Below are 18,723 nucleotides of genomic sequence, written 5' to 3'. Positions count from 1 at the left end.
TCATCATAGTCCGGAATAAATCACTTAAAAAACAGAAAGTCAGTGGGCAAGTACTAGAACTAAGAACACTTCCTCTATGGTTACACACTTTTTACTGTGTAGAAACCTACAGTGAAAAGTGGATGCGTGTTGTCATATTTTACCGCTTTTTTGTAATTTGATGGCAGTGACACATCTCAATGACGCTGGGCCAGGTTTCCCACTGCGTTCCCTCTTCTTTTAACAGCAGTTCTTTTTGGGAATTGCTGAACTTGTGGGAGAGGAATGTTATCCGATTATTGATTAATGTACTTTATATCAGTATTGGTATATATTCTTCTTTCTGCATCTGTGGCTTATTTTAGATGTAAATATTATAGCTTCCAGTTGCTCAACAGTGTTAGATATTCTTTTTTAATGATGCTCCAAATGTTGTCACCTGGTGAAAGGTCTGGACGGCAGGCAGGTCTGTTCATCACCAGGACTCTTCTACTGTGTCGCCATGCTGTTGTAATCAGTAAGTGATTTAGCACGGACTTTCTGAAATATGCAAGGCCTGTCCTGAAAAATACACTGGGGGGAAGGCAGCATATGTTGCTGTAAAAACTCTATAAGCCTGTCAGTACTGATGGGAACTTTCCAGATGTTTAAACTGAGAATTCCATAGACACCGATTCAACTCAATACAGCTAATCTTTTTGCATATAATAATTTTTGGGGATCCCTAAAGAAGTCTTAATTTGATCCAAAGGAAAAGCAGCTGTGTTTTAATCCTACTTTAAACAGTTTTTGTGGGGGTTTCACTCATGAAGCATGGAAATGATATGTAGGCATGAACCTCTTTGCATTTGTTACAGCTAAATTTCACAGTTCTGTTTTGTAACCGCAGCCTGAATTCACTACGACAAGCTTTATTTTCTCTCTCACCACAAGGTCATCCTGCATCATTAAACTGAAGGCCGCTGCAAATCTGGAAGATTGATTTTTTTTTATTTGTTATTTTTCCCTGCCCACTTGCTCTTCCTTAATAAATTCGCTGAGATGTTTCTCTTTTAACCTGCACATGACATGCTGAAATAGTAAATACATCAATACCTCCCCTGTAGAATGATGATGAGTGTATTCAGTATGCTGGAGGAACAGGTCCACCACCTGATTCTTACAAATTTGCACTTTGAAAGCAATTCCTGATCACTGCTATGCTCATTATCCCATTATCTATTTTCTATCCAGTAAAATGATCAGATACTGGAGCTTTTGTGTTTCCTGACTTTTGTCACCCCTTTTAGCAAGATGTAATTGTTCAAAAGGACAGAAAAACCTTCGCTGTGCAAGATAATGATAAATGTGTTACTTCCTTTTGACCCACACTAAAACAATATAATACTACATCTGCCTTTTCTCTTGCATAATCACAAGAATTGTAATTTACATACATGCCCATCCTAATGTCTGTCATCTTAGCAGTACAAATAACCTGAAGCTGATATTTATTGGTCAAAACAACATTAGAGCTCCATTTTTTAGTCTTAAAATGTAAAAAAAAAAAAAAAAAAAGTATCATGATGTCAGCTCTTGTGCAGAGTGAAAATCTTTTGTTTTTGGTGATCAGACTTTTCAGCACCGCTCACTGCTTTTTATCCTCACTCCTCTGAGCTGCAGGACTGAATCCTTTCTAACCAACATAAGCATTGACAAATCAGATCAGGGACATTTGGTAGCATTGGCTACCACTGAAATATGATTGGGCCTTGCTGGTGCCACAGTCAATAATTAGATCCAATAATATAATGTATATGATTCTGAAATGTGCCACTCTAAGAATTTAATGACTTTAGATACTTTAGATACTTTAAAAGCATTTTGATTGTACAACTATTAAGCTTCTTATGTAGAAATATAACATTTATTTTGGTAAAAAGTTGATATGCTTGAAAGTATTAATTCAGTGCTATAAAGTACTCCTTTTCCACAGTGATTTTATTTGTGAGTAAATATGCAGATGTCAGAGACACCAAGAAAACAATTCCAAACCTATTCTGAGCTGATATTTATTACTTTCCCTTAATTAACTGCTTTACATGACAATTTCTTTATTATTCATTCAGTAATAGATTAACAGTTACAGCACAGAGGAGCCATTTCTACTTGATTAATTTCAAAGATTTCAGAAAGGATGCACATTTTAATGTATGCTAAAAACTGCTGCAATGGAAATATGTGCAAATTAGATTAAATATTCTACACGTGGCTAGTTAATCAATAAGACAGAGAAACTGCACCACCAAATCTTTATTTTTATTACATCCTTCTTCGTGTGCAAATTTAAGAAACAGGGTTACACAGATGCTGTATGGCTAGATTTTACAATTGAAATAAAATGACAGAAGCTTCTATAAAGTAAAAGAAACAACATGTCAATCTCCAAGATATTTTTTTTAGCAGTCGTCTTGTAATTTCCACCACAATCAGAATTGAAATTTACATTAAAACTTGAGCCGACATCTCTCAGCTGACCTGGCTATAAAATTCGCAGTGCTTCCATACAACATCTGCCTTTTACAGCTGTCTAGCTGAGACTGTAAACAAGTTGTGATTTAGTAGGCTGAATAAACAAAAAAGAGAGGCAGACGTGAATGACACAAGCGTGAAGGAGAAAGCAGGTTTCTTCTCGTCTTCAGGTGAACCCTCGGTTAATCGTCTCCTCCACAGATGGCCTTCACACACTCACAGTGGTCGCCCGACAGATCTGACTGGAGGACACATCAACACAAGCAAAGAGTCAAGCATCCAAAAGCACATCCCACATTCGGTCTGGATCACTGCAGTTTTTTTTGTACCACACTTTTGTTCTGGTTTTTGTGTCAGTGAGATCAGTGAATGTGGGGTAATCTTTCATTGCAAGAACAGAAACTCCATCCACCTGTTGTTCAAACCTTCAAATCAGAATAAATAAGCTTAAAGGAACGATCGTCTTAAAGACAGAGGAGCTAAAACAGCTTTTTTCAGGCAGAGGGTGAACTGAGGGGCCCAGTACAAGATATTATACTGGATTATTTTAATCTCTGAATCATGGCAAACTACTCTAGTACAGTCCAAAAAAGTAAAATATGTAGGTGAAACGGACAAAATAGACCACCTTTAACTTCTTAACATGTGCCAGGGCGTCAGAAAAGTGTCAGGGTCCAATGTAACCACATGATGAATAAAAACCGTTTCAGAAGACTTTCAAATCAACTCTCTTGGACAAATTTCGGCTGTAGAGATTTTGTATTAATAGATGCATTTGCTATATAATTTCATATAAGGGGGCAATAATGACCCTGATTGGCCTGTCTCAAACTCTCTGTGTTTTCAGGGGCACAGCAGTTCATTAAAAAATGATAATACTTTTCTGCAGTGAAGCATGGTGGTGGAATCATCATGATATAGGACGACTTCTTTGCAGGAGGAACAGGGAAATATTAGGAAATGATGAATGCAACAAAATACAGAGAAGTGCAGCAGCTTGAGGCACTTCCTGGTGCCTCTCTGGTTCCAGGAGAAGATGAACTCAAATCTGACTGTCCTTAGGTGTTCTACAGAAACTCTGTAGAGTATGTCAAAGATAGTATATAGAGCTTGAGGGGATCTGACAGGAAGAAGGGGATCAACTGCCAAAATCTAGGTCAAGCTGGCAGTTGTTAAGTAGTTAAAAAAGTTAAAAACATGTCTTCACTATTTAATTATGACCAGAATTGACAGCAAATGTATCCAGTAATATTAAAGTCACAGCGCAAAGTGTGAAAAAGATCAAAGGCTCTGATGCTTTCTCAGGAAACTGTGTAAAACTAGTATCTTTTTTTAAGTATCTGGGACAAGTCCAAGTAAAACTTGGTGTGTCAGAACAAGCCTCAATTCCTCCAGGAACTCGTTCCAGGCCAAATCTTCTTCTGCTGTATTTTTTTTTTAACACATCAGAGAAATGACTGAGCCAAGGATTTTACCTGGTTACAACCTGCTTTTCCTCATGTCAGGTCTTGTGTTTTGGCCAAACAGTCTAATTTTATGTCATCGTTTTTATAAATTTGCTTCAAGTTCTTTGAAATCTGGTGACAGATTTAATATGCATCTGAGAAAGCATCATAGTTATTGGGAGGCTCTGGGGGTCCAGCGCCTTTTACTGAGGTCACTACATGTGTGGACTCACTCCCTGTCACATACATTGAGTCAGTTCGAGACACATGGGGTCTCATCCCTTGTATACAGACTGGCTGAGCCCCAAAATTCCTCATGAGTCTTGGCAAATAATACAAAAGACACACCATACATAACCAATTTCTTTACAAATAGTTTTTATCCTCTGTTTTGAGATGCAAGCGCATCTGTTCACAACAGAAATAATATCAATGTATGCCTCTCATGCTTTATTTGTTTCATGAAGCAGTAAAGTTATATGAGCAATAGTGAAGCTTGCAAAGGAGGCAACGGGACTGCTTTAAGTTTGTGAAGATGTTTTACTTCTTACCCACAAAGTTTCTTCAGTTCTAAAAACAAACAGCAGCGTGTCCCAGGTATTTAACCCCCGAGAGAGGCATGTCGCCTATCGAGGTGGTCATTTACCTAATATTGATCATCACATGAGCCAAGCTGTGAAAAAAGGCCTGGGTCATTATCTTTGCTGGGGGTTAAGGGTCAAACCACTGTAAGACCTTGCTCCACCATATCAGGTGACCTTTTGAGGTCACCTTAGGCAAGGTGAAACTACACAGGAGAAACCCAACAGCCAGTCCATAAAAGCATAGATGTAACATAAATGTAGATGAGCCACGTCAACAGGATGATGTAATCCTAAGATCCCTTTACAGACACTACACACTCACACCGTGCCTCAGGTGACCTCAATAGGTCACATGACAGGGCAGGGTAAGATATCACCGTGGTTTCGCCCATATGCCTGAATTATATTTGAGTGAGAAAGCTGAAAGCTTCCACACACCCTGATGTGAGAAATGTAACCATACGTGGGGTTGACAGAGCAAACAAATAATGTGATTGACCTCCTCAACACCAGGCTTTACTAAGATTCCCTGCAGAAATCTAAATCAGGCCTTAACCCCAGTGATGGGATTGACCCGCGACCTTTTTCACACCTAGGCTCATGCAATGACCCACATGATCAATATCAATGGGTCGACGAGGACCTCTGAAGAGGACAACCTACACGAGGGGTTAAATACCTGGGACTCGCCACCTTTTGTTTGTACAACTGAAGAAGCCTCTTGGGTAAGAGATGAGACGTTTTCACATCGTAAAGAAGTCCAGCTGCTTTCTTTTTCAACCTCTTAAGACCTCTAAGACCCGGATGACCTACACAGACAGATGTGAGCCACAGTTGGCTGCCCATTCAGTCCTTGTGCTCCGGAGCATCTCCTGCTTTTTATGTGACTCCAACCAGAAAATCAGAGAAGGATATTCATGATGCGTGCATGGCTTGTATCAAATAAAACGCAAACGGCTTCATGAAAACTTAAATGACTGCATAATTTACTGGCCTAGAAACATCAGCTGTCTTTATAGTTGCCTCTGATGATACAACATGTAGGTGGCGTCTCTTTTAATCTCCAATGAATTAAGAGGTCGCTCTTTTGTGGACTTTTGGAATCTGACGTGAAGAAATCTTGCGACACTTTCTGATTTCTCCAGTGATCCAGCAGATGAGTCATTTTGTGTCAGTACTGTCTTTGTGTGTCTCTGAGGGCCTCCAGACTCATTTAATTATTCAAAAATATTTGACTTTGCAGATATCAGAGTGATTCTCCAAAGAAGCCCGAGCTGCCGTTACTGTACGTCAGTGAAATTAAACTTCAAAGTCTGATGACGTGTTAAACCTCAAAGAGTGAATTAACAGAGGCCAGTATGAGACGGATCAAGCTCAATCAAGTTTAGCTTCAGAGTGCATAGAAGTCCTCTGATCGTGCTTGAATTTATTATGAATTTATGTTGCTGCAAACTGTGGATCCCTAAGATGAGCTGTACTGGAGTGAACCCAGTCCAGCGTGGCTATGGTAGCATCAGGTGGCTTTATTCAGACTTCATTTGTTGAATCAACAGAATTCAGAGTAAAAAACTGAAAAAAGTGGCACTAAAAGTTAAAAATCCAGTTTCTCACCTGAATGGCAGAGAGCAGCGAGTGTTCGTAGAGTTTCTTGAACTCGGCTCTGATGTCCAGCAGGTCGATCTCAGACCGGCTCACCATGATCCGGTTCAGAGTGGACTCATCAGTTCCTCCACCCTGAAAACGAGATTCACTCAGTTAATTTACAAAATATATTAAAGCACAAGGTGGTAAATGAATCCAAAACTAATTATCCTTCTTTCTGTAACATTAGTTTGTGTATTTTATTTTTATTTTTGTTTATCGTGTTTTACATTTGAGATAATATTGTGTGTTTTCTACAAACTAAAAGGAGATTAACAGGCCTGTTTAAAGGGTGGGTGGCCATAAATGGCAAGGAGCTAAAAAAGATGATCAGAGGATGAACTGAGTGACTGCGCGAGTAGTTTATGGTCAACATGCTGGTTGTGTTGTGCACCAGCTATCAAGTTACCACAACCCCATCACACCTTATACTGGTGCTTGAGGCATGGCGCACTCGAAACTTGAAATAAAGAACTCGAAATTAAGAGCGCTTGTACAACAGGAGAAGGACTCAAAACTGTTTTTCCACAAAGTCTCTGGAAAGCTGTTTAAGGATCAGGGAATCTCTGGACTCCTGTACAACCACATATGTGTTCTGAACCCTGCCAGCACAAACTGAGAGAGCCACGAGAGGCCGAACTGACACCAAAGCGCAGCCACTCCACGAGGGTGTAAGGTATGAAATGATTACTTTTAACTTATGCAATGTTACCTGGATAAACTCCAAGAATAAAAATGGAAATAAGCAGAACAGATCCACTTTAAATGCCCAATACTGTTTGGTTATAAAACCTTAACTGTTTGATAGTCTATTAGTCGCATATGCATACTTTTTATATGATAATTGATAAATCAGTATATGCACCAGATAGAATTAGTATGAAACTATAATGATTGCAGCACAAAACTTGTGTTGTAATTTAAATTAAATGACTGGATCAACAGAAACAGTGTAATCACCTTCATGCTCTCATGCAGGAGTTCTGCAAAGTAACCTGGTACACTCTTCACACATTTCACTGGAAGAAGAATTAAAAGGTTTGAACAGAATTAAAAAAAAAGAACATTTTACAAATTATGCTGACCCCCGCCCCCCCCCCCAAAAAAACCACACATACACATATTTTTAAAGAAAGACTAGAAAGAACGTCAAAGAGAGGACTACAAAGTATACTGGGGGAAAAAGTAAAATTAAACTCATAACACAAAAAATAAACAGAAAATGCTAAAATACTGACGTAACTGAGAGCTACCAAATGAATAAAAGGAGAATCGTTAGATTTAAAGCTGCTGCAACATTTTTCACTGTGTCCTAATGTATTTGGACACCACCATATTGAGTTTGTACACGAGTTTGTCCACATACCTTTAACTAACCACTAACCCTGACCCTGCAGATCAGCTTACCAACAGCCACGAGCAGGTTCTCCAGGTCTCCTGACATCTCCCCTTCAATGCTTTGCTGCAGGGTCTTTCCACTGATGTTCTTGTATTCAATCAGAGCTGCATAAAAAGAACCAAGTCACTTTATTATTGTTTCTTACTGAGAAAAAGCCTTTACAAAACACACGATGTGACATACTTTGTCTCAGGTGAGGAATGCTTTTATTGCAGAGGATTTCAATGAATTTAGCTTCATCAGTGCCCCACTTCTTCTCCCCGGCATTGTAAAGAGCCTGAGCAGAAATACAAACAAAGCTTTAAATACATACATGGCATAAAGAGAAGCATCGACAGCACGTATGACACACATGAAGAATACCCCACCTTGGCATCTTCTCTTGCCTTGTTGACATCCACTGTGGTGCTCTCATCCCGCTTACCCTGAAAACGAGAACAATAGCAAAATCAGTTTGAACCATTTCATCGTTCTTCTGTCTGAGTGATGACGTTTAGGTTCAGGGGACTTGTTTCTTTTAAATCTTCTGTTACTTTTATTTCATGGCTCACATATTTTGTTTACATATTTTGCTACGTTAGCTGTTTCAGATAGATTTGATATCCACGAATGAAGAATGGAGGAACTTAACAGAAAAATGGAGCAACGTTCAAGCCAAGCTGCTGAGTTTCAAGAAAAGAGAACTGATTACAAGAAGAAACTGCAGAACCGGAGCAGCAAGTCTGCAAAATGAATGACGGCGCACGAGCAAAGGAGACTTTATTTCTGTCCAAAATTGCTCCAAGCGTGCTGTACAATGTGGATGACATCGTGGTGATTACTCATCGCGTAGGAAAGGAGGAGGAGAATCCTACGGGGCGAGTAAATCCAGTTTGTGAAACGAAAATGTAGAAATGAAGTCTGGACGCTTTCCAAAGACTGATGCAGGCAAACAAGATGGCAGATGTTTTACAGATGATTTGACTAAAGAAGACAAAGCGGCTGTGGAATCAAAGAGATCATTAGAAGGGAGCAATATTTTCAAGGTCTTTATGGCTTCATACAAAATGTACAAATATTTGCATAGAGGGAAATGGAGCACATGCAGTCCTGTGAAAACCTGTTCCCATCGGAGCTAAGAGGAAATTAGAAGCTAGGTAGTGCTAATAAAAACCACTTGATTAATTTGTTATCAGCCAGTGCGAGCACCTCCTCCTGCAAGCAGAAGTTTTGGCAGTTTGCTGGCCTTCAGCTTTCAGACAAATGCCACATTCTTCCCAAGGCTGGATGATTCAGCAATTTCACCCCTAGGTGTGACCGTACAATGCTCACAGAGACTGAAGAACTACGTCTCAGACTCTACAGGACTACATCAGCATGTTAAATGTTAAAGTTCATGTCAGTACTATTTGGAAAAGACTTAAAAAGTATGGCACGTTTGGAAGGGTTGCCAGAAAAAAGTCTTTTCTGTCTAAAAGGAACATGGCGACACGGCTTAGGCTTGCAGAGCACCACCTGAACAAACCACAAGATTTCTGGAACGATGGCCTTTTGACGGACAAGACCAAAGTGCGGCTGCTTGTCCATAATGCACAGCACCACATCTGGAGAAAACCAAATCCAGCATGTGAGCACAAACACCTCATGCCAGCTGTTAAGAATGGTGGTGGATTTCTGATGATTTGAGCTTGTTTTGTGGTCCCCGAGTTCACCATGAGGTGAAGCCATCTGAAAGAACCACAGCACAGGATCCTCTAGCTTTGGAAAGGCAAAGAGGTTCCTGTGTTAAAGATGTGGCTCGCAGAGCTTACAAATACACTTCACCTTGAAAAAATAAGATATACCATGAGTGGCAATGTGAAAGATTTTGAACTAATTTGGCGTCCTTTACTTGCACATCTTGGGAAAATGTAACTTTCTGGCAGTCAGGGGATTGGGGTCCAGGGTGGGTTTGGGTTTTTTGGGGGTTTTTTTTCCCTAAGACATGTTGGGTTCACTTCAACGGACTTGAAGTCTACTCTAGATGCCATTTAAATCATCGATTGGTGGATTTTTTGTTCTTCCGTTCTTCTGTTTATTTATTTATTACTTATTTAATTATTGGTTTGTTTTGTCTTGTTTTGTTTAGAGAAAAAGGGGGCATAAGTCCTATTAACCTGTAACAACTGTGATACTTGCTTCTAATAAAAGATAGATGATAAAAGTCACATAAATAATGACATTGTGGAATATGTCATGTGTTGCTTTATCTACTTAATTTTAAAAAGACCAGATGATTTAAAAAAATGTCTTAATACATAAAACCCTCGAATTGCGTTCACTTCTCGTGTAATAACAAACCAGAGCCAGGAGGAGCAGCGCTTTGGAATAGTCTCCTGAAACTTCACTCTTCAGGGCAGCTGTCAACTGTTTTTTGGTTTCTGGGGAGGTAAGATACGATAGATGATGCTGATGTTAGAAAAACTATCACAAAACAGGATGCTTGTAATGTCTGTGGTAAATTATTTTTTCTGCTGTCCAGCATGGGTAAGGTATATTTTGTTCTTGTGACTAAAACATATTAGTTTTAATATAATTGCCAAAAAAAGGATCAAATATAACTTTTACCTTTGAAATAGACATCACTGAGAGCTTTAATTTGTTGATTAGATCTGGAGGCAAAGATTTCAATCAAGACTTTGTCTTTGGTTCCAGCTCCCTGCAACAACATGCAGTATTACTCAGTTACAGTGTATTCTTTACTCTTTAGTCTTACATATCAATCAATCAAGAAAGCAATTAATGAATTCCAGTACCAATAAGTCCAAAAGTTTTTAAAGAAGTAACAAGTACTTTTCACTGAAATTCTCAACATAAAGCACAAAGGGATGTGGGTGCAAATGAAGGAAACCAAAATAAACCTGCAAAACAGCAACTTTACAACATCTGACACAAAAAACACAAGTCACAGAAACTCAAGGAGGCGGGTGTATTATTGTCAGAGTCTACGATCAAGAGGTTTTATATCAATCGCAATGACAGCCTGAAGTCTTGAACTCATGGACACCACCAGATGCTGGATTTCCTCCTTTTTAATGCCCTACCAGGCCTTTACTGCAGCAACTTTCAGTTGCTGTTTGTTTGTGGGCCTCTCTGCCTGAAGTTTAGTCTAACAAGTGAAATGCTCAGTTGGGTTAAGATCAAGAATATTCCACTTCTTTGCTTTAAAAAACTCCTGGGTTGCTTTGGCTGTATGTTTTGGGCCATTGTCCATCTGTATTATAAAGTCTCTGAACACCTCACAGTTCTTCTTCTGAGGCTGCTTTTGTCCTGTGTCACATCATCAACCTCTGTATTTACTTTCATGCCGTCTTCTCTTTATGGTACACTGGATATCGATACGCTGACCTCCTGGAGAGTGTTGTTCACTTGGCTCAATGTTGTAAAGGGGTTTCTCTTCACCATGGAAATGATTCTGCGATCATCCACCACTGTTGTCTTCCATGGACATCCAGGCCCCTAAACAAAAGCTGAGAGTCTACATATTATGTCCATGTCCATTATATAACTATAATTGGAATATCTTTCAGTAAACAGGTAACTTGCGTCAGTGTCCAAATATATATGGACCTAACTGTATTTGGATGATGAAACCGAGATAAACTGAAAAGAAAAGCATGGAGGAGTGAAACAGCTCATGATCAGAGCGTACCGTATCGTCTGTGAACCATGTTGTTGAAAATGTTGTACCTTTGAACGGGTCAGTGGTGTTTAGTAATGTCTGAAGTCTACAGGGTTGCACTCTCTGCTCAGATTCAAACAAACGCTGCAAAACTGATCCCACTGAGCTTCACAGTGCAAATGGATAATGACCCAGAGCGAAATGCAAAAGCAACCTGAGAGAAATGAGATACTCTTCAACGGCCAAGTCAGTCACCTGATGCCAACTCAGTAGAGCAGAGGAAAGCGGTTTATGGATGTGCATGGATTCTAGACTTCAGGTAGGCGTTTATTGCAAAGGACTTTAATCCAAGTATCAAAAACAATTCTTAATTTTAAAATTATGTTAGTTTGTCCAGTTATTTTTGAGCCCATCAAAATGTGCTTGCTGGCTGCACTCAGCTAGAAAACAACTTCAAGGCAGAATTCATTGAGAAATGTCACCTTCATGGCCCGCATTACTTCATGGCAGTCGTACTCAGCAGGAGGAGTGATGAGCGCCATGAGCAGCTCCTCAAAGTCCCCACTGGTGTCCCCTTTCAGGTCCTTCACTAATGTCTGGGAGTTAAACACAGCCCCGTGAGTTTTCAGACACTAGCACACATGATCCTGCAGCATTAAACCACACCTATGTAAATACACACAGATCTCCACCCTGTAAGCTAAACAGAGACTTATCTGGCTAAACACATAAACCATGATACTCACCTGTCATGTTAAAGATGAAAAAGGAACTATTTGTGTTTAACACAGAGGTACACACGCCATCAGGCAGACGGCGTTTATGTTATTATAAGAATGCAGAAGCTGGCTGATCTTTGCATTTCCAAACAACAGTGAGGTCCAATTTCTTTAAACCCTGCTGTTCTACAACTCTTTTCATTATAATTTGTTTTATAAAAAGAACATTGACTTCAATGAACTATTTCTTAGCCTGTTCCTTCATAATAAGATACAGGTGCAGTCTTAATAAAGGAAACAGATTTGTTTTCGTACTCTGCTGGTGGCTTTTTCATAAGCTTTACAGATGAGCTGTCTCTGAGCGCTGCTTCTGGTGGTCAGAATCTCAATCACAATCTTCTCATTCGTGCCTGAGACATTACAAATGAAAAGCAAAGAGTCAGACTGATAAACACAATAAAAGGAACGCAGCGTGTTAACTATGCTAGCAACCTTCAGGTTTAATCTAATAATCACCTCAATTTGCAAAGTTTACTTTATCAAAAATGTATTGATAGTACTTTCAAATGATGGAAACATGACTGTGTGCATTTGTACCAAGTCCTTCAATGGCCTTTTTCAGAGCTGCAGCATCCTGATCTGCATCAAAGTTTGCTTTGGGCTTGATGGTTCCTCGCTCTCCACTCTGAAGAGCACAGATACATTCACCTGTCAGCATTTATTTTGCTCTCTTATGTAATTTCTGTAATTGTAAGCCCTTCAGTGACACCTGACGTGAGGGTAAAGGGTTAGTTTGACCTACTTTTGCTGAGAAAGAGGAAGGAGCATCCACAAGGCTTTCCAAGTCATCCTGCAGAGCACATTAAATAAGTCAAACCCTTACTGAAATAATAATAATGATGATGAAAAAAAACACAGGACATGTCTTACCCATAAAGATCCCATGATGTCTGCAGATAATTTGTCTGCAAAACAGCAACAGCACATTCACTGTCTTCATATGGTGTGACATTAAACACTGGCTTAAACATGAACATTTTATGTACAATGAGCTTATGCACTATTCTGAAAAATTCACCTATTAATCCATCAGTCCCTGAAAATGCAGGATATCTGAGTCTTTAATGTGGGGTGTTCTTATTTTCTCATGTTTGCTGCGATGTCTCAGTAAAGCACAAGATTGAAAATCATTGCCCTGTTGTCACATCTGGGCTTGTCTATATGAATATATGTTCTAAACAGAAAGCAAATAAACCCTTCAGTCTGTGATACTTCTTATTACTGGAGTCACACAGCTGCGAAAAAACTTTTACAAAAACTAAAGATTTACAGAGAAACAGCTCCAACCTGCTCCAGCAGGATACTGAGCAAACTGATTATGATAAAGACTGGAAATGTAGATAAACTGTAAGACTAATAAGGAGTTCAGGAGAGAAGTAACCATCTCTAATCAACTCTAAATGAACAGTGTCTAACGTGCTGCAATGAAAGACGATAAATAAATGAGAAAAAGCTCACCTAGATTTCTCTCTGAACCGGAAATTTTACCTGCTGCACCTCCTGGTTACCTGGAAAAAACGACGAGCTACCTGAAAAGCAAACCGGCCACTCCCAATCTCTACCAGTGACTGCACAGTTTTACAGTCATTGGTCTCTACAGTCAGGTGATGCCTTCAGGGACTACTCGTACACGTTAGAGATCTGCAGCAGGAAGCCTTCTAAATAAACAAATAAACCATCTTTAATACTGAACCTAATAATTTGCCTAAATGATATCATGACTTTACAAAGTAAAATATAGAAAAAATTGTTTTAGTCTTTATCTGTTTGGTCAGATTTTTTGGTGAATTTGAAAACTCCCACAGTGGGAACTAGTTTTACCTATCCCCATTGGAGTAACTGGTTTAGCAGCACTGGGCTGTTTATTCATTAAACGTGGAGCATAAAAAAGAACACAGCAATAAAACTACAATGTTGAAAAGACAAAGGAGGAAACAGCAGCTGGTTTAAAGGGATCTTTACATCATGGAGGTCTTTTTCTTCTTTTATACTTTTCCTGTTTGAGCTTTTTAAAATCTGCAAAAATAATAAATTAGTATAAAAAACAATCAAACAAAATTACACAATTTGCTAGAAGCAGGAAGCAGAATAAGAAAGAAAGACATCTACAGAGTAGAGTACACTGTGAGATCTAACCCAGTGTCTTTGGTGAGTAGAAGGGTCTTTGCCTCCCGTGTGCAGGCCGCTGTCATCAGGGTCCAGCTGGTGTTGAATTTGGAGAGTTGACAAAATAAATGAGAGGCTGCTGTTATTCTTATACAGCCGACCTCCATCTCATACAAGTTATTTGGTGAAGTGTTTAAAAAAATTTAAAGGATATATTTTCCTTTTCAATTTCAAACTCTTTTAAAGTCACTCAAATAAATTTAATGACACTTCTACATGCTAAGACGAACATCAATAAAACTCACTTTATTAGTCTTTAAAAAGATGTCACAGCAGGTAATTGCTGCCATCTCTGTCCTTATTTTTCACAAACATACTGTTAAGGTGGTGGGTGCTCATAATGATGTCAGTGTATACACAAACACAAGTAAATCCCTATGAGCCAAAGGTTTGCCTTAACCCTCACCTCATACTAGGGCCTTTTTGTGCCACTTTCTGGTTTTAAATTCAAGCCATTTCCACTGTGTTCAGTGGAATATAACCAAACTTGCCAAAGGATTTTTTTTTTTTTTTTTTTTTTTTAAAATTTCAGTGTGAATTTCTTAAATCAGCCTAAAATGGCTGAGCAGCAAAAAAACTTACACTCATTATCCTAGGGCCGTTTTCTGCCCCATTGACAACCATTATAAACGCTATTTTTCATGCAAAAATTATTAGAACATAAATTAAGGCATTTCTTTATCTTTGCATGTCAATGTGGACTCAGGGCCTTGAAATTGTAATTTTTTTATTTGTCCACCAGGTGGCGCCATTTTCCCCCTTTTGGGCAATTGAATGAAATGGAGTAAATTTCCGTATTTATTCCATAGACTTTCTGCTCAAAAAATGATAATCCTGTGTCACTAACAGTCTTAGACAATGGCGTGTATGTTTAAAAAAATAAAATAAAGGTCTTTATGCCTAAAAAAAATTAAAAAAGAAAGAGAAAAATAAGTGTGTCTGTGTCTAACTTCAAAAGTCTTTCCTCTCTTAGAAGGCCACACTGCAATATAAACAAAATAAACATAAAAGCAGGGGCCAAAACCAAATTAGACTTTATTTTGTCTGCGGGCTCAAATTGTTTATGCAGGTGCACTGCAGCAGAGGTTATAAGAATGAGCAGTAGAGCGGGAGTAGTCATTTTCAGGATGGCAAGATATTATAGCACAGATGAAGTGTTGGAAATGGTCCTGGACTCTGAGTGCCAGGATAGCTCCTCATCCTCCTCCGAGGATTCTGGAGAGGAAACGGATAATTCTGTGGAACTAGAGCAGCTGGAGTCCAGTTCTCATGAAGAAACATCTGACACTGAGAGCGAAGGGGAGATGGAGGAAGCAGCTTCGGAATGGACTGCAAAAAATGGCAAAATCGTTTGGTCCCCCACACATACAGAGACCCTCTGCTATGTTCCTGCAGCTACAAATGTCACCCCAGGACCAACACACTACTCCGCCGCCCGAATCAGGGACCCGGCATCCAGCTTTGCACTCCTCCTCACGGATGAAATTGTGCAGCACATGGTGGCCATGACTAATCTGCACGGGAGACGCGCAGTCGCCGGCTGGCGAGACATGGACTGTGATGAATTGCGTGCTTATGTTGGGCTGCTCATCTTGGCCGGTGTTTACCGGTCAAGACACGAATCGTTTCTCAGCCTCTGGGGTGATAAATCCGGACGGGATATTTTCCGAGCCACCATGTCCCACAAGCGTTTCCATGAAATCGGCGGGGCGCTTCGTTTTGACGATAAGCTTTCCCGACGCCGTCAGGACAAGCTGGCTGCCTTCCGCAAGGTGGGGGATTTGTGGACGCATCGTCTGGAGCTGCTCTTCAACCCAGGCAGACATTTGTGTTGACGAACAGCTCGTCCCGTTCCGAGGAAGGTGCAATTTCAAACAATATATACCAACGAAGCCAGCAAAGTACGGTCTAAAAATATGGGCTGTATGCGACGTGGAAACTTCCTACGCCTGGAGACTCCAGGTATACACCGGCAAAGCTGGCGATCGCGCGGAGGTCAACCAGGGGATGCGGGTGGCCCTGGAGCTGACAGAGGGGCTCCAGGGAAACGTGGTGACATGTGACAATTTTTTCACGTCCTTTGCCCTGGCAGAAGAGCTGCTGAGGAGGAAACTGGCCCTAGTTGGCACGATTAGGAAAAATAAGCCCGAGCTTCCGCCTCGATTGCTCCAGACAAGAGGGACAGCGGTCTTTTCGTCTGCCTTCGCCTTCACGCTCACCCACACTCTCGTCTCTTATGTCCCCCGACGTGGCAAAAATGTGCTCTTGATGAGCACAAAACACCGCACTCCGGATGTGAGCGAGGAAGGGAAGCGAAAGCCAGTAATCATACAAGATTACAATCGGTGCAAAGGTGGTGTCGACAACCTTGACAAGGTAGGTGGCATCAGTTACGCACAGATTTATTCATTCTTGCTCATATATTCTTGTGTAAAATATACATAGGTTTGACATTTTCTGGTTTTTGTGTGTGTGGGGGTTTTTTTTAGGTTGTTGGCACCTATTCCTGTAGGAGGAAAACAAATCGCTGGCCAGTGGCACTCTTCCACAACCTGCTGGACGTGTCACTGTACAACTCCTACGTGCTGTGGACAGCTATCGACCCATCCTGGAAACAGCAGAAAGATTACAAACGGAGGCTGTATGTTGAAGAAGTGGGTGAAGCTTTAGTAAACCCACACATACTGAAGCGAGGACGCCTTCCCCGCTCATCAGGTGCTGCAGACATCGTGACAAGTGCGCAAAGTGGGCAGAGTGCTGCTGCAGGCCCCGCCCTGATCCCTAAATCCAAGGGCAGGAGACCGTGCGACTTCTGCGATGAGAAAAGGAGACGCGTCGTCGGCACCTGCTGCAAATGCGGGAAGTCCACATGTAAGGACCACATTCTGTTCATTTGCAGCCTCTGCGTCAACTGAGGACTCTGACACACCTCCACATACACACCACACCTCCACACACCTCCACATATGCTCTTCCCCTCTCCCTCGCTCTTTCTTACTAATATCTTTCCCGTTCCCCAAAACATAAATGTTCATGTTCATTGTTCTAAATAAAAGTTTTTTTCTGGTTCAAACTGATCTTGTATTTTCATTTACATATTTTTTTCATTTTATTTTAGAACACAACAAGGTAAAAAGCATTTAGTGGGGAAAAAGTGAAAAACCATAATATACCATTATATTGAATTTCCTGTGCCCCTGCAAAAAAATAATGCTGGATCAAAACGAATGTTGGTGCCAATCTTTGGACCATCCAAAGGCCTAATTATAATAAAAGTCAAATATTACTTCAAATGTTTTTTATGGAAAATATTTAGTTTTTTTGTTTTTTGGGGCTAAAAAAACGGTGCGCTCATGTAATGAAACTGCGATTTAAAGGGTTAAAACCCATCCATCCATTCACTTCCGCTTATCCTTTTCAGGGTCGCGGGGGGCGCCGGAGCCTATCCCAGCTGTCATAGGGCGAGAGGCGGGGTACGCCCTGGACAGGTCGCCAGTCTGTGGCAGGGGTTAAAACCCCCGAAATATAATTAAAACTTTACATGAATATTTCAGGGAGAAGTAGTTTTAAAAGACTGGCTAATTTAAAGTGGAAAAAAATATGAATATATAATATTTTTATAGCACTTTTTGGGGCGTGGCAGAAAACGGCCCCTAGGGTGATGAACGTAAGTTTTTTAAAGGATGACATGAGGGTGCCTTAAACACAGTTTGAATTTCTAACATGGTGATTTGCAGGCACACAGCTTTGAGCACATGCTGTTCAAATCTGTGGTTTATGAGGGCCAATGAGAAGAAACTTGGCTTAAAGCATGGTGGTCAAATATACAGAATGGAGCCCAGAACTGGCCTGACATATAGGTTCAGCCCACTGGATCATTTTGGGAAATGTAACAACTGCAAATCAGACTCGTGTCTCTTTTACAGCGTTCTCACTTATGTAGAGGTTGTGCATGGCCTGAAACAATGCACCAGTAGTGCTATCATGAAAAAGAAAATTCAGTTTCATTCAGTGGAAAAAAGTATTTAAATACAACCTCAAGTGAACAATATGTATATTTACATATTACACTGTGTCATTATTTATTTAAATCCAGACCTCAACCCAACTGAAATGCTGTGATGGGACCGTGAGAGAGTTGTGCATAAATCAGGGCCTGCAAACATCAATGAGCTGAACCAATGTTGCACAGAAAAGTGAGCCAAGTTCCTCCACGATTATGTGAGAGACTTATAAAGTCACACAGAAAACTACTTCGACTTACTGCTGCTAAAAGTGGTTCTCCAAGAATTTAAGCTTAATCTTTGTTAAGTATATAAGTTAATCGTATAGGCTCATGTGTTGTTGTTCGTTTGAGTTTGTATTTATCTAATTATAAAGGAAGGTTTTTATTTTCTTCTTTGTGACCATAAGTAAATAATAAACCATTAAACTACAAAAAAGGGAGGTTTTCTTAATTATTTGTACTTCACTTAATACAAGTCCACCTTTAGCTTCATCAGAAATTTCATGTCTCTGTCGTAGGTCTTCAGTAAGAAATGGGACTTATTTTTTTTGTGAATTAAGTTTTTTTAAATTT

At 40.1% G+C, this 18,723-nt stretch overlaps 1 protein-coding gene and 1 pseudogene across 1 annotated transcript; one reads left to right on the top strand and one right to left on the bottom strand.

Moving 5' to 3' along the window:
- Window positions 1-1,944: 1,944 nt before the first annotated feature.
- On the bottom strand, window positions 1,945-13,540 carry anxa3a (annexin A3a). Its single transcript, XM_031734859.2, has 14 exons — window positions 13,437-13,540; window positions 12,849-12,883; window positions 12,721-12,768; window positions 12,516-12,603; window positions 12,234-12,328; window positions 11,682-11,795; window positions 10,146-10,236; window positions 9,879-9,958; window positions 7,928-7,984; window positions 7,743-7,836; window positions 7,568-7,663; window positions 7,121-7,179; window positions 6,131-6,253; window positions 1,945-2,732 (listed from the first exon to the last, which is right to left on the bottom strand). Exons 2-14 carry the CDS (start codon window positions 12,861-12,863, stop codon window positions 2,673-2,675), a joined length of 1,020 nt encoding a protein of 339 aa, XP_031590719.1. The 5' UTR covers window positions 12,864-12,883; window positions 13,437-13,540; the 3' UTR covers window positions 1,945-2,672.
- Window positions 13,541-15,271: 1,731 nt separating this feature from the next.
- Window positions 15,272-17,154, top strand: LOC116316325 (annotated as a pseudogene).
- The last annotated feature ends 1,569 nt before the right edge of the window (window positions 17,155-18,723 follow it).

This window comes from Oreochromis aureus, linkage group 12, assembly GCF_013358895.1.
Source record: "Oreochromis aureus strain Israel breed Guangdong linkage group 12, ZZ_aureus, whole genome shotgun sequence".
NCBI classification, from domain to species: domain Eukaryota; kingdom Metazoa; phylum Chordata; class Actinopteri; order Cichliformes; family Cichlidae; genus Oreochromis; species Oreochromis aureus.
The sequence above is the reverse complement of the archived record's forward strand: the minus strand, read 5'-3'. Positions and strand labels throughout refer to the sequence as shown.